Genomic DNA, 16,341 nt, shown 5'->3' with positions numbered 1-16,341 from the left:
GAATGGAGTGCTGACACATATTACAGCATGGATAAGCCTTTAAAACATTATGCTAAGTGAAAGAAGTTAGTCAAAATCCACATATTATATAATTCTATTCATACGTATGTCTAGAATTGGATAATCTATAGAGACAGAAAATAGCTGAGTGGTTCCTAGGGCTGCGGGATGGGAGGATAGGGAGGTGATAGCTAAATGGTTCAGCATGAAAATATTCCAAAATGGACGGTGATGATGGATGCATGTATCTGAGAATATACTAAAAACCACAGAATTGTACACTTCAAGTGTGTATTACGTAAATTCTGTCCCAACAGAGCTGTTTTTAAAGATCTTTATGTTTACCAGTTCATAAATAATACAAGAGACAAGAAACAAGTTAAATAATGCCACAAGAAAGCAAGGACCCAAATCACAACGTGGGAAATTCTACAGACAAATGTCCAGTTCATCAAACAAATCAAGGTGTAGAGGGAAACAGAAAGAAAGCTGTTACAGGGTGAGAATCTTAAGAGACATAATGAAATGCATGATGTGGACCATCTATGGATTCTGATTCCAATAAACTTACTATAAAAAGAATATCTTTGAGATAATCAGGAAATTTTGAGTATGTTTAGTAATTAGTTTTGGTTTTTGTTGGCTATAACAATGACATGTTGTTGTTGTTTTAATGTCCTTATTGGTAGAGATGTGTGCTAAGGTAGTTATAGTAGGAATGATAGGAGGCCCAGGATCTGTTATGAAATACTTTGCAAAGCTCCTCTTCCCCTTCCTTTCCTCTCCTTTTCCTTCCTAAGCGAACAAAAAGTCCAAATGCCAAGAAGACAGGTATCTGTGCTGTGGGGGTCATGTAGCCACAATGGCCCCAAATGGCATCCCGGAGTGCGGGCAGAGTGGGTGTGCCCAAGGGCTGGACGGATGGATGGATTGGCACAGGGTGTCAGAAGCATCCATGCCAAGGAGAAGGTTGGGCAGCCCACTATGGAAGTCACAGCCAAGGAGGGGGAGGGCGTGTATGTAGAAGGATCGAGCAGTGTGGGTGTCAAAACATGAACAGGGTGAGGAGGGAACCCACATGGGGAACAGTTGGGCAGAGGAGTCGAAATCCAGGCTTGCTGAGGAAGGTTTCCACACACAAGGAAGTTCATCAAATAGGGAAAAACATTAAGAATAATGGGAGTCAGGTTTCTCATTGTTGGAGAAGGGAGTCCCTTATTTGTTACAGCAGCACAGGCTAGACTGACTGGTACAAAGGGAACTTCAAAATAACAACAGGGCTTTATTAAGTGGAGGGATCGGGATCGGGGTGGGGGGGGGGGCTTTTTGTTTTCTTAATTACCCTGAGAAGAAAATAAAACCCTAATAAGTGTGGATGTTGGATGGTTGTCATTGTTTGGTGAGTTTAGGAATGCAAAAGCCCCTGTACACGCTCTCAAACATGCCGTAACCTGAGACCACGTTAATGAAGCCCATGGAATACCCAGCAACGTGCGGCAGTAGCTTGTTCAAATGCAAGCACAGGGTCCACATCGCTTTGCTGGCCCTTCAAGGCCAAAGTGATGAATCAATGATAAATGACTCAGTGAATAATTTTAGACACAGAGGGCTGACTAAATGATTCTGAAAGATGTTGAAAAGAAAAAAAGATGCACCAGACTCCATATCTGAGGCTGTTCCTACAGACCCACTCGCCGGCTTCTTTCCAGCTGCTGTTATCTAGGGTCAGTAGCCTCAGCATCTCTGCAGGAGCTCAGAAGCCCTGCCACAGTGATTCTTGTCACCCACATTTCCAGCACCCCCAGGCACCCTCGTCTTGAACAATCAGTGCACAGTGGGAAGGCACATAGGTTGGTATACTCTGGAGTAAATTTAGACGTAGAACTGTTTTGCATCCTGATTTATCTGAGTAATCTGTTCTGCCAAGTTTCCGCCTTTATAGTCAGGGACCAACCAATTACCATGAAAATCAGATGAATAAATATTGAAGAGAATGTGTTCATCGTCTATTTTGGTGTCCTCACAGCAAGGAAGTGACATTACGTTCTTAATTAAGTCTTTCATTTCCATTTTCTTTTTCAGCTAAATCTGTCCTCCATAAGATCAATTAAGCTAGATAATCAGATCCAACAAAAAGCCCCCCAAAAGAACAGTTATTAGTAGGTGTGATTTACAGATTTTCCCAACCATACTGCAAATTTCTCCTCCAAAATTAAAGCTGTAGAGACAGCACAGCTTGGGGTGTTTGGGCTTGCTCAGACACCTGGTCTAACTTCATGTCCTCCTTGTCTTCTACATTATCTTGATACTGGTTCATGAATGTATAATATATTAGTAGTAGTACGTATCTTTTGTAAATCATCTTTTTGTCTATAAGGACTGAGTGAACAAAAAAATTAATCATCTTTGATCTATAAGAGGGTATAATTTAGCTAAATTTTAACTTTAAAAAAATACCTAAAATTTTCAACTGAAATATTTATATTCTCATAGGATTTCTATTTCCCTCCTATTTTTCTTTAGATAACTACAACTAATTTAATAGGCAGCCAATTCAAATGGAAAGAACTCTGGACTGAGTCTGTGTAGAAAATCTCATTTGTGACCCCAGGTCACCTTCTTCGGTCCTCAACCTCCTAACCTGAAAAAGCCTGAGATTGATTTATGTATTCAGCTGTCTAATGCTTATTGAACACCAGCTATGTGCCAGGCACTATTCTAGATGGTGGGAAATACTGCAATGAGCAAGACTGCTACCCTCATGGAGATTATAGTCTAGTGGGGGAAACGAAATAATAAACAAATTAGCAAATAAACGAGTACTTGTTTGTGATAAGTGCTTAAGGGTAAAAATAAATCAAGGTAAAGAAATAAGGGGTATCTAGGGGATTCTATTTGAGGTAAAATGGTGGGGGAAGTCTCCTCTGACCTGAGTAAGCCTAGATCATTGTAAGAGGTGTGTATAACCACATAATCTTGACACGCAAACCAGACGAGCACACACAAGCGAAGGAAGCAAAGACAGTGAAGACAGATTTCTCTTATGAACCTTTTTCAGGTGAAAAAATCCCAAAGGAAGTATTAGGACTCCAAATCCATGATTACTACGTCAAGACCAAGCAGGGTTTATGCCAGGATGCAACATCAGAAAAATCTACCTGTGTAATTTCCCACATGAATGGACTCTAGGAAAAAAATCATGGTATTATCTCAAAAGCTGCTGAAGAAGCATTTGATAAAGTTCAATACCTATACATGATAATAGCAGTTGGGCAATTAATATGTATCAATAGGTAATGAGAGCAGAGATTGCCCTTTTAACTGGCTCATGGACATATCCCAGGTGCCAAAAACAATGCCTGGATTAGTAGTCATCCAGTACACATTTGTTGAGTGAATGAATGAATGAAGTCTTTTAGGTTGATAAGGACATCTTCCAAAAGCTTACATCATCCTTAAGGGAACAAAACCTCAAACATTCCTTCAGGTTAGAAACTGAACAAGGGCGCCCTCTCTTGGCCAATGCTCAAAGGTGCCCTCTAAGGTCTGGGATTGGAAAGCAGGCGAAAAAACTGTCAGTGTTTGCAATGGCAACGACCGCGGGTCCATTAAAAGACCACAGTCGTCAAAATTTCCAGGCTCAAGGTCACACTACTTTCCTCTCCCTGCAGCAACAGCTACTGAGAAAAAGTGATCAAAAATAACATACCACTTACAACAGGAACTAAAACTAGACACCCTAGGAGATAACCTAACAATGGAAACAGAAGAACTTTCTGGAGAGAATTTTAAAATTCTAACAAAAGACATCTTAAAACTAAATAAGTGGAGACATGCCATGTTCATGGAGGTGATGATTTAATATTGAAAGGTGTCAGCTCCCCCCAAATTAATCTGTAAATTCAGTGCAAGTCCTATCGAAACCCCAGCATGTATTTTTGGTGACTTGATAAACTGAATCTAAAATCAGAACAAAGAATAAAGGTCTGAGAATAGCTAAGACAACTTATAAAAAGGAGACTCAAGAGGAAGGACACACACCACCAGATATTAAGACAGTTTAAAGCCATAACGACTAAAGCGGTATGGAACTTGCACAAGGAACAGACGGTCAAATCAGTAGAACAAAACTGACAGTCCAGAAACAGACCCATGACACAGAGACTTAGTGTGTAATAGAAGAAGCATCACTACCACAGAGAAAAGATGAATTATTTGGTAAATTGTGACGGGAGAATTGGCTCACTACATGGCGATTTTTAAAGTGTTGGGTCCTATCTTATATCATCTTCCAAAGTAACTTCAGTTGGAATTGAAAGGTAAATATGAAAGATAAACAATAAAGCTAGTAGGAGAAAATATAGAGTACCATACAGCTGTGATTTGTAGGTGAGAAGCCTTTTAAAACTCAAAACTATAAACCATAAAGGGGAAAATTGATGGATTCAGCTACATTCCCAAAAAAAAAAGACTTTTATCTGATGAAGAATGTCACAGACAAAACTATCTGATAGGTGAAGATGTGGGAGAGTACATATGGAGATTCTATTGCTGGAATAAACTCAAGAAAACCCAATAAGAAGATTAAAAGAGAAACATGGGGGAAAGATAGGAACATAAAATTTATGGAGAAACCTGTTAAAGTGCAATCAAAGAATTGTACAGCAAACAATGAGACATCACTTCACTCCCCACCCGCACCAGATTAGCAAAACTAGATAGAGAAGGGGTGGGTGTGGGACCCTCACACTCTGCTGCCGTGCATGTCAGTAGCCCAGCCATTCTGGAAGCAGATGCAACCCCTGATGACATTAAATGTATGTACATCCTGTGATCAAACACTCCTGGGATATGCCCCAGAGAGACCATCCCAGGTGCAGGGGAAACAGGCACGAGGTTTGCAGCACCTTCAGTTTTTCAATCCTTCACAGGAGAGCTCAGGAAGTGATGTGCGGACGGTGTATCCAGTGAGCCCCAGATGGCTCACCCAAGTAACAATTCAGTATACGGAAGGCACCACTGACATCTTAAAAACATGTACCGAAGGGAAAAAGAAAGAAATGATTTGTGGAATAACATCATGTTTGCAAATTTCTGAAACACACAAACACAAAATATGTATTTTCCCTGGTGTGCATATATGTAAAAAAAATCCACACAATGAAAGAAGGTGAATTGGATATATGGGGAATCGTTGCCCAGCTAGAGAGTGGAAGAGAAGAGAAGGTGCAGAGGTCTAGGGAGCTGAGGTGTGCAGGCAACTTAGTCTAGACACCTGAGGCAACAAATCATCTCAGGTAACACCGCCTCTTTCCCCAAACACACACAGTTAAATTGTGTCCAAGTCCAACTGAAGACTGTCTTCATCCCTACCTGTCAATCAAAAAATGCAATGTCCTTCATAGAGAACAGACTTGTGGTTGTCAAGGGGAAGGGGAGGTTGGGGAGGAAAGGATTAGAAGTTTGGGTTTAGCAGATGCAAGCTATTATATATAGAATGGATAAACAGCAAGGTCCTACTGTATAGCACAGGGAACTATATTCAATATCCTGTGATAAATCATAATGGAAAAGAATATGAAAAAGAATATATATATATATATATATATATATATGTATAAGTCACTTTGCTGTCCAGCAGAAATTAACACAACATTGTAAATCAACTACACGTCAATAAATTTTTTTAAAAACTCAATGTTCTTAACCACTATTGAGATAACTCTACCTGCTGCTTTGTTTTCACTGGATAAAAAAATTTTAAACAACAATCCTGGAATTTACTCAATGGTTAGGCTAAGGTAACTACATTTATTAAACTTAGTACTTCTTGGACTGTGCCAGGGTGAAGTCAAATTTATTTATTGACTGAAAGATGGTATATTCAGTCAATCCCACAGAATTATTCAGACACAACTGTACTGCCAGGAAGAGCCACAATCACTGCCATGAGGTATTACTTCTCTGGGTGGGAAAGCAAGAGACTAATTAATAGGAGGCTTACTTACTGCTTCATCACATTTTATAACCTGCAAATAAAAACTGATGATTCAACTTGTAGAGATATTTGAGGTAAATATTAAAAGCCCAGGAGCCCTGTACTTCTTTGTCCACTATGAACGTATTTGGAAGGAAAACTTTCTCAGTTTTTGTACTAATTTTAAAGAACATGAGAATTAAGGCTTTCAACCTGGGCCCTGGGGATTTCCAAGTTTTATAACTAGCACAGGGGGCCCTGACCATGGGCTCCTGTAGCCTGGCTCTGGCCTGAAAGCATAAGTCCTCTGGGCCTGGTCTCCAGGGTCCTGGAGGAGTGACCGTCAGGACTCAGCAGGCAAATGTGAGTAGAGGAGGGAAAGTGGTCCCCAGTGCAGTGGCCCAGGGTAGACTGTCGGAGGGAGGTTGGCCAGTGCAGGCCACACTCCGCCCTGCGCTCACCGTGCCTTCCGGGTCCACGAGCAGCAGGTGCTTGGCCTGGCCGTTGTGCATGCCAGTGAGGACAAAGGAGCCTGGGTTGGTGGTGCTCTTCCTGACCAAGAAGTCTCCATCTCTCTTCAGTAGCCCCTCTGCCTCCTTCCTGCTCATCTCCCCTTGGTACCAAGGCTCTGCTTTCAGCTCTTCCAGCATCTTGGCATCCGGGGCTCTGGGTGAGATGGGGCTGATGCACTCCACGGAGGCTGCCTTGCTCAACACAGGCCCCAAGGACTGGTTCTTGAGAGCATCTTCAAAAGGTTCTGCCAACAACATTTGCCAGCAACACGTCAATCCCAAGGAGAACAAATGATAAACAGTACAGTGTGAGGGGTGGAAATGCAAAGGCAACTTCTACCAGAAAAAAAGAAGTAGAGAAAAATGACTGGCTGGTAATACAACAAGACTCATCATAACAAGTATTTGAAAGCAAAGCCCAAATCTTGGCATGACTCATTCCGATGAGTCTGCTTTCCCAAGACAGCTGGGCATTGCGTCTTGTGCCAAAGACTCAAGCACACCCTTTGCCTCACTAGTTAGAATGACTTCATTTTTGCACGCTGCAAGAGGCCATGCATGCTACATGCCATCTACTTTCTCTGGAACATTGGCTAGCCTCTTCAACAAATGTGTTCTCTTCTGAATAAAAACCTGCCAATACCAAAGAAAATACACAAAGGAAAAGACAAGTTGCAAGGTTTTGATTTCATGCAAAACTGAAACCCAGCCCAACAAGTGTTTCTTTCAAAATTTTTGTATTAGGTGAATTCTTAAAAGAGAAGAAAACTGACATTTATTGGGTGCCTTTTGTGTGACTTGCCCCAGGCTAGGAGCTCTACCTCCCCTTGACCTTCACTTGTTTTTCTGCAGAAAAAGGCTCTTCTGTGAGTGTTTGAGATTGAGCTTGACTTTATGCCCTTCAGAACATACTTCTCTTCTCACTGCAGGCCATGACTCTGACAGCAACAAATATCAGTGGTAAGAGAAGTCACCAGGCTCATCTAATTAAATCTCAATGTTCGATTTTCAAACAAGGCGATATGTACAACAGCACTCTGAAAAATGCCCACAGTGCCACACAAGTGTAAGGTGTTGTGATGATTATTTAGGACCCCACTGCCAACCTGCTACAATGCAAGCACCACAAGAACAAGAATGGTTCTCTCCTGGGCACAGCTACGTCCCTCTAGTCCAACACTGTTCCTGGGACATAATTTGTCCCCATAAATATTCAGTGAGTGCTGTAAAATCAGACCAGTTTGTTAAATGCTGGTAGAGAATGGGCAGAAGTGAAGTGAATAAATGAAACCAAAACTAAATCATTTTGACACTTGTTAAATGATTTACAGATATGGGACAAAAAAAGAGGTTAAAACTACGGGCTAAAATTATGTTCGTATATTTTCTCTTTTTATTCTGCTTTTTCCCTGATTACCTGGAGTAGTTGAAAATTTGTATTCTGTTTCTGTACCATCACCATCATCACCACCATCACCATCACCACAGCATCCTCATCACCATCATAATCACCGTCACCTCAGCCCCACCACTAGCATCAACGTCATCACCATCACTATCAACAGCATCATCACCATCATCATCATCACCAACACCACTATCACCATCTTATCATTATTATCACCTTCATTACCACCATTACCATCATCACCATCACCATATCATTACCCTCATCACCATCACCACCATCACCATCGCCATCACCACAATCATCAGCATCACCACCAACAGCAGTACCATTACCATCACTATCAGCACCACTACCACCATCATTATTTAGCTATAGTGGTTCAGGATAAACACAGAGTGCTAGGTCTATTTTTCCATATTTTTCAATAGATACTAGCCTCTCCAGGGCTCTTTATACTTTCGGTTTCCCCTTCTCTAGTTTTGGGAGTAGGAGTAGAAATTGATGGATGAAAAAAGGGAGGTCTGGCTTTCATTTTTCCCATCTCAAACCCCAGCCCAATCTAACTCTCCTCAGGCTCTGGGGCCGGGAGTCACTGGTATATTGACTAAATTAAACAGTGAAAATTGTCTGACCATAAATACAACTACTAAACTGAAGTTGGGAGATATCGTTACAACTGGAGCTACCACTTTGCTCTGCATCTTGAGAAGTTGCTTCATACCTCCTAGGCTATTGCCACATTTTTTTAAATGAAGAGATTGGATTAGATGATTCTACAGTTCTTCTGGCTCTGGTGATTTTTAAAATCAGAATGGGAGTCCAGTGTCCCATTCTGGGGAAAAATAGACTTTTGTTGTCCTGGTGCAGCCTGTTTATAAAAACACTCAGCCCTGTCCTCACCCACATGCAATACCAGGTACGTATTGTATGTGGTGAACCAGCAGTGAAGTTACCAAACCTCTAGGGTTCTCTGTTTCCTCCTCTATAAAATGGTAATAATAATAATATCTACCCGTAGGACTATTGCAAAAATTAAATAAAATAATAAGCACCTAGCCATGTGGTAGAAACTCACTAAGTGCTAGTCTCCTCTCCCTCCCTCTTCAGCCTGTAAAATTCTCAAGGAAATTGAAAAAGAAATTTGGGGATGAAAAGCTGTTTGTGAGCTTGGGAAGCTCTTTCAAAATTCCTCAACAACAATTTACACTTTCATTAATCAGTTCACGGATGATTTATTTTTCCCAATCTATATGCCAAACAGAGGTCCATGGTACACATCATACTACAGTGCAATCAACAGTAGTTTGGGGTTATCTTCTTATCCCGTTTTATTTTTCATCAGAGTACCTGTCACTACCTGTAACACATGGTGGTTATTTAAACTTCATGAGAGTAGGGACTTTGTCTATTTTGTTTTCCTGTATATCCCCAGTAAGTAGACTAGTATTTGACACATGGTAGGTGTTCAGTGGAGAGGAAGAAGGGGAGAGAGAAAGAGAAAAAGTGAGAGGGAAAGTGAGTGTGTGTAGGCAAACAAGAGGGTATATTACAATTTCTTGCTTATATGTTAGTCTTGTTCAACAGACTAAGAGCTCTATGAAAACAGCGGCCAAGCCATTTCATCTTGGCATCCTTAAAACTGATATAGTATTTGGCACACAATATCTAATTAATACCTAAGTGAATAAATAAATGAATGCATTTATGTATATCATTTGTCTCAATACGACCTTCAAGAGCAAAGTCAATTATAAAACGGGGGTGGGGGGACTTCCCTGGTGGTCCAGTGGTTAAGAATCTGCCTTCCAATGCAGGAAACGCGGGTTCGATCCCTGGTCGGGGAACTAAGATCCCACATGCCGTGGGGCAACTAAGCCTGCATGCTGCAACTACTGAGCCCGTGTGCTCTGGAGCCCGCATGCCACAACTGGAGAGAAATCCGCATGCCACCACAAAGATCCCATGTGCTGCAACTAAGGCCCAACACAGCCAAATAAATTAATTAATTAAATAAAAAAAAAAAGAGGGGGAAGCTGCTTTGCCTCTGGACTGCAGAGAAGGTTGTAATTCCAAAGCAGGGGTTGGCCAAGTTCAAAGCCTTGAAAAGCTCAAGCATAGCCCAGAAAAATACAGCTAATCAGCGTCATTAATCAAAACCCCACTAGAAGGAAATTCAGTAATTGCACAGATTTCAAACAAAAGACAATGTAAAAACACAGCCTCAAAAGAGAAAAATCCAGTGGCAAATGGAAACCCACTCATGTCAAAGAGGTCTTTCCGTGGGCTGCTTTCTGCACTGCTGCCTGCGGCCAGCCCAGCCTGCAGCGGGATACACTGGGTGTTGACATAGGTGGGGGCTTCTCCCGTAGGGGCCACATGCGATTTCCTTTCCGGCATGCTGTAGCTGTCCAAAGACCCTGCAACAAGAAAACAGCCCTCTTTTCTCTTCTGATCGTAACGTTATTCATGTTAAGCTACCCAGTGATTCACAGAAAAGTTCCTTTAGCCCATTTATAAGAAGATCCTTCTTTCAGATGCCCATCCGTTAAATGTCCTCTCTGACCCTCTCACACCCTGTTGTACTCTGCTAGGATGCTCTCCACTCCTTCCTGTCAAAATGGGACCTACTGGCCCAGGATGATGGACGCCGTGAAGGTTAGGAGCCTTACCAAGACCCTAGGCACCTCTGACCCGGGCTGGGGGGAGCGGGCGGGGGGGGGCCACACCTGCTGCAGAAGCTGCCTCAGCCTCCTCATCCCCTTTACAAAGGCCTGAGATCAAAATAACTGAGCAGAAGAACAGCGGGCCTTATTTTCATTGCTCTTTTTTTAAGTGTAGGGGAATGCTTCATATCTTAACTCCATTAGAAACGCAATGCAAGTGCTGTGACCCCATTTTATTAGAAAGTTACTTCCTAATGAATGAGGCACCTTCCTTATAAAACAGAGTCAGGCTTGTGCCTTCATGGGACTTCCCAACTGGACCAAGACTCTGTCAAGGCAGGGTCAGGCTGTCCCTGCTCTTGTTGCCTGAGGCGAATGAAGGGCGTTGCCCTGCTTGAGCCACTATCCGATTCTTTGTATGGGATCCTTGTTTCTAACAGGCTTCCACAGACACTCTCAAGATCGCCTTGGGCCTGGAGAGAGGTCACAGAAACACTCAAAAAAATCTCGTGGGCTGTGGAAGTCGGCTCAATCCAGCTGGCAAGAGTGGGTTCAGGGCTTTTGAAGAAGCTTTCCCAAGAGCCCACTGAAGGACTTCTGGCAGCACCACTGCCTCTGGCCTGTAAGCGTGAGAATGCAGGTGTCCTGCGAAAACCCCTTCTCTGGGTAGTATCTCCACAAATTCCTGAGCTCTGTCTACTCCTCTCCCTGGATGTGGTATCTCTGCATCACTGGTCGTTCCTGCGCTACGAGTCCTGGCTTAGTGATGACTCTCTGCCGTTCAGACGTCTGTATGAACTGCAGACAGCTCAGTCTGTAAAAAGAACTTTACAAACTAGTCTTTAAAAAGATCAAAAGCCCAGTGAATAAGCTGCTGACGACGGCCCTTTCCCACTTCAGACATTGGCAGGTGCTGAGTCGGGGGCAGGGAGACACCCCCACCCTGGTGTTGGTACCCAGAGTTCAGTTTCATTTAGGGGAAATGGCTGCTAGCGGATCAATAAGGAATATTTGTGTTTGTTCTATGGAAAAGATATTTATTGCTTACAAATAAGAACTTGAAATTTATTTATTCTCTTTACACAAGAACTTGTGTAAGGCTCATTTTTGCCCTGGTGAACTTCTTACATTGTCTGTTCTTGATCTGGCTGGAATAACTTGAATGTAAAAAAAGACCTCATTTTCAAATAAACCTGATGAATTTTCAATAGAGTAAATATCTCATGTGAGTAATGTGTCTCCTTCAGTCTTTAGCAGTTATATGTCTATGTACACAATTGCTGTATAATACTTTTTAAATGTATATAGAACAAAGATGAAAAATGTTAAAAAAAAAAAAAAATGCCTCCGGCAAAGTTATAACTTTAATGTGCTATTTGCATCATAGAGCCATGTGGTGTATTGACTGGGTTTTATGGATTATAGGCCAGGCAGTATGGACGGGTCATCTTTCAGCTGGGGCAGGCAAGACATGAAATTCTTTCATCAGGGGGAAATTTTAAAAATATATTGTCAATTACTCACCAGAACAAATGGCAATAACGAATGGAAAAGCCTTAATGTTAAACCAACAAATGTAAATTTCTATACCCAGAAGTGTACATTGGATCTTAGCTCGTTTGTCACTCCATCTCCTTCAGGCCCTGAACAGTTAGTAGTCAGGGCCCCAGAGCTATTGAAAGTTATAGAAATGTTTGAGGTGGGAAAAAGTTTAAAATTAAAAGAGACTTTAAAAATGTATGTATACATACACACACATATATGTATGTGTAGAAATGACTGTCCAGAGAATAGAGACATGTTAGTGGTTAGCTTAAACTAAATAGTCCTTAAATAGCCATGTAATTTTTAAGGTGGGATGTAGGTGCGTGCTAAGAGGTTGGATAAGAGGTGGAAGTGTCCTCTGACAGGACCCAGGGCTTGTGAGGGATTTGTATCCCTGGAACTATCTCTGCCAAGGGCCGGCATTGCTCTGCTCTTCCTGAAGCTGACCCTGGAGAGGGAAGGCAGGGGTGAGGCAAGGAAGGGAAAGCTACAAGCTACTGCTGGGAGCCACCGGGGTTCAGCCCTGCCGGGGAGCTGAGGGACAACACAAAGCACGCCCCACAGTCTCCCAAACCAGCCCCGTTTGAAATGGGTGCAGGTGCCCCTGGTGAGGTGAATTCCTCAGCCCCTGGGCAGGCAAGCCCTCCTGCCAGAGAAAGGCCTTAGGAGGAAAGTCTCAGGGTGCAGGAAGCACTGGGGCGGGTGGGGGCAGTGAGCTGGTCCTGGTGCCAGGGGCGGCATCATCTGATGTGTGCCCTCAGACATGCCCGACAGCCATTATTTCTATTTCTATGATCTGGCTGGGAACCTGCAGTCGCACCCACAGCAGGTATTTCCAGTGGGTCATTCTGCCACTCCACAGGAGAGGAACTACCCACCAGGGAGCACGTCACTTTCAAAAAGTATTTTTTACGTTTCTTGTCCATCTCACCTTGCCTCTCACCTTGCCTGACAGGTGTTTGCTGCCAGTCTTCGCCAAGCGGGTCTCCTAAGTGTCTCCCCTGGTAGTAAGTTTGCTCTTTTCCTGCAACCTATAGACATAGGTAAACACACAGAGTGAAAAAGTCATCCTCTTCTTATTTCTGCATCTTTAAAAGCCATAGTACAGTAGAAGGGCCTTCAATGGCCAACGGATTGCATGCCTATTACACCCAATTTTCTCTTCATGCCTCTCGGTTGGCATTAAGATTTGGGGAATAAGTTTGTGTGGGTGTGAGAAAGAGGCTGTATCTCATCAAAACTACAAATGCCCCCTGTTTTCATTAACCCCCACATCCCTTCCCTAAGTGTGACCATAAATTGAGCTCTTTACATGTAGCCACATCACTCAACATGACCTAAAATAGATTTCAGTTAAAGATTATCTGTGTGTCAGAACATACTTCCCACCCAGCACATACACCCATAACCATTCATGCCTTGGCAAGTCCACCTTGCTGATTCCTTCTCAGTGTTAGAGCTACTGACACTTGGTTTCAATGTTATTTGCCACTTTCATTGGTGTCATTGTCATTCACATAAGGTAGGTGACATCAAAAAATTCCCTATAACGAAGAGATATCATGGAGATACCATAACTCTAGAAAACGAATGCCTTACTAGAATTTCAAGTTAGAGGGAAAATCAGGGAAATAAGCAAAACAGAAAAACTCAAAAAAATCTCATGTTACATCCACTCTCCTTTCAGAGAACCCAAAGCACCCCAGGCTTTTTAGAAGTCTTGAACTCTCTCTTTTCCTCATTAAGTTCACAGTAGAATGGGATTTGTGCTAGGATGAAGAGGAACTCCCAGACTCAGGAATCACAATACAGCTCCAAGGCTTTTGACGTTAAAACAAAAGCTTCCTCTACTTGTCTGCTTTGTGAAATTCAAGGGGAAAAAGTTTGCGAGTTTTTCTGTCTGGACCTGCAAATAAAGTTGAAGAAAGCAAAAGGAAATAAAGTTCAGTCAGCCACCATCCAAGGAAAAAGGTATAAGCCTCACCTGGGCTGTGTCAGGACCATGGGGTCTGGCTTTCAGTCGAGCATCTACAAACCCCCCTGGAGGAGGCATCTTGCTTGGAATGCTGTTGTAGTACGGGTGGTCTGAGCCATCACCCTCCTCTTCAGTCCATGGCTCATCTAGACTCTGCATTCTGTTAAAAGAGGATTTTCAGGGACTTTAGCCAAAAGTTGAGCTTGCAGTCAAAACCAAAAAATCTAATGTTAGTAATTGTTGCCCCAGAAAGCAGAGTTTAGTCACTGCCCCTTTAACCATCTAGGTCTCAGGCATATATATAAAGCAGATGAGTGGTTTGGCCAAATATCCCTGACTTATTCACAGTTCTACCCTTTAGAAAATTCTGGTCATATTTGAAACAGGAAAGAACTCCTTTTTTAAAATTACACTTTAATAAGGAAAGATATAATTTATATGTAAGGATAACCAGTTTCTCAAGGCATAGACACACATTTTAGTACATTATGAAATTTACCCAAAACAAAATTAACTTTAAAATGGAGATTTAGTGACATCAGGGAAAATGACAGAGTAAGGACCTCTGAAAATTCTCTCCTCTGTAATAGCAACAAGAAAGCTAGCAAAGAAAATTTCATAATCAACTTTTTCATAACTCTGGAAATTAACCAGAAGCTTGTAGCAACCTAGAGCGTGTTTATTAAACAAACAAAAAAACACAAACAGCTGTCAGAACAACAGCTTTGTTGCATTGTAACTTGCTTTATTGTCATCTCCATGGTAGCCTTAAAAACCCAAATCCCACGGTCACAGTGAAAACCAGCAGCCTAATAGCCATGGGAGGGGGCAAAAGAGCATTGAGGCTCCTTCAAAGCCCTATTCCCAGAGAACAGTCATTATGACGCTTCTGGTCATTCTCTAGAATCCACCACTCCAAAGGTTGTCTTTATTTGACCTGATTCAGAGCTTGTCCAGGGAACATAGCTTCTTCCCCAAGGTCATTTGTCAAAAACAATTAGAGGCACTTCTTTAACATTGTGGCTCGCTGAAACAGTAGATAACATTTGGGGTAAAGAGTAAGCTAATCAGAAAGCTTAAAAGAAAAGCTGGGAAATAATAAGCTTTGACATAATTCTGGCAATCTAGAAGGCTGCATGTATACGAGGGTTATTTTCATGGCCAGGGTTCTGTGCCTGCTCAGAAAAGATGTAAAAAAGCTCCAGTTCTCACCTGTGACTGACTTTGAAGCTTTGCACAAGCAGGAAGTAAAAGCTAACGCAGAGTTGTCAGCTGCCTGAGTGTTGAAGGAGTGCCCCAACACACACGCAGAACCCCTCAGCAAAAACTGTGGGACTTAGTGGTTTCAGACATTTAAGGAAATCTCTTTTCAGTCATTAGCTGTCTAATAAATGAACTTAGCTGTGTTGTCAGTGGCCATATGTGACAAAAAATACAGACTTTACTAAGTTAGTTTAGAAAAGTCATTACAACAAACAACCACAACAAACAGCAACAACAAAACCTGAGGAGGGGAGAAATCTGACTTCCAGAGTTGTCACACCATATTATTTAAAATTTCCAATTTCAACAAAAAATTATGGGATGCAAAGAAACAAAAAAAATTGGCTCATACACAAGAAAAAAAAGCAATCAACAGAAACTGTCCCTGAGGAAACTCAGGTTTTGGACTAACTAGACAAAGACTTTATATTAGCTACTTTTAATATGTTCTGAGAACAAAAGGAAACAAAAAATCAAACATGACAATGCTGTCTGACCAAATGGGGAATAACAAAGAGATTCAAACCTAGACACCTCATAATCCAACTGATTAAAGCCAAAGAGAAAGAATCATGAAAGTAGCAAGAGAGAAGCAGCTCTTCATATACAAAGGATCCTCAATAATATTAACAGTGGATTTCTTATCAGAACCAATGGAGGCCAGAAGGCAGTGAGATGTCACATTCCAAGTACCAAAAGAAAAAGACTATCTACCAAGATCTCTATATAGGCATAGTTTGTTTTATTGTGCTTCACTTCATTGCATTTCACAGATTTCACAATTTGCATGTTTCACAAATTGAAGGTTTGTAGCAACACTGCACTGAGCAAGTTTTCAGTGCCATTTTTCCAACAGCATTTGCTCACTTCCTGTGCCTGTGTCACGTTTTGGTAATTTTCACAATATTTCAAACTTTTTCATTATTCTTATATTTGTTACGGTCATCTGTGATCAGTCACGTCTGACGTTACTATTGTAATTGTTTTGGGGTGCC

The 16,341-nt window shown here is 41.9% G+C and overlaps 1 protein-coding gene across 1 annotated transcript in view; it reads right to left on the bottom strand.

Annotated features, from left to right (window-relative positions):
- SHC3 (SHC adaptor protein 3) overlaps positions 1-16,341 on the bottom strand; it is a 142,027-nt gene that overhangs the window by 17,708 nt on the left and 107,978 nt on the right. Inside the window, exons 8-11 of the mRNA XM_068552745.1 lie at positions 14,093-14,243; positions 13,052-13,139; positions 10,159-10,317; positions 6,439-6,734 (exon numbers count right to left, since the gene is read on the bottom strand). Coding sequence (XP_068408846.1) covers positions 6,439-6,734; positions 10,159-10,317; positions 13,052-13,139; positions 14,093-14,243 — 694 coding nt within the window. The remainder of the gene's footprint in view (positions 1-6,438; positions 6,735-10,158; positions 10,318-13,051; positions 13,140-14,092; positions 14,244-16,341) is intronic.

This window comes from Eschrichtius robustus, chromosome 10, assembly GCF_028021215.1.
Source record: "Eschrichtius robustus isolate mEscRob2 chromosome 10, mEscRob2.pri, whole genome shotgun sequence".
NCBI lineage: Eukaryota > Metazoa > Chordata > Mammalia > Artiodactyla > Eschrichtiidae > Eschrichtius > Eschrichtius robustus.
Note: the sequence above shows the minus strand (reverse complement) of the source record. Positions and strands in the feature narration are given on the sequence as shown.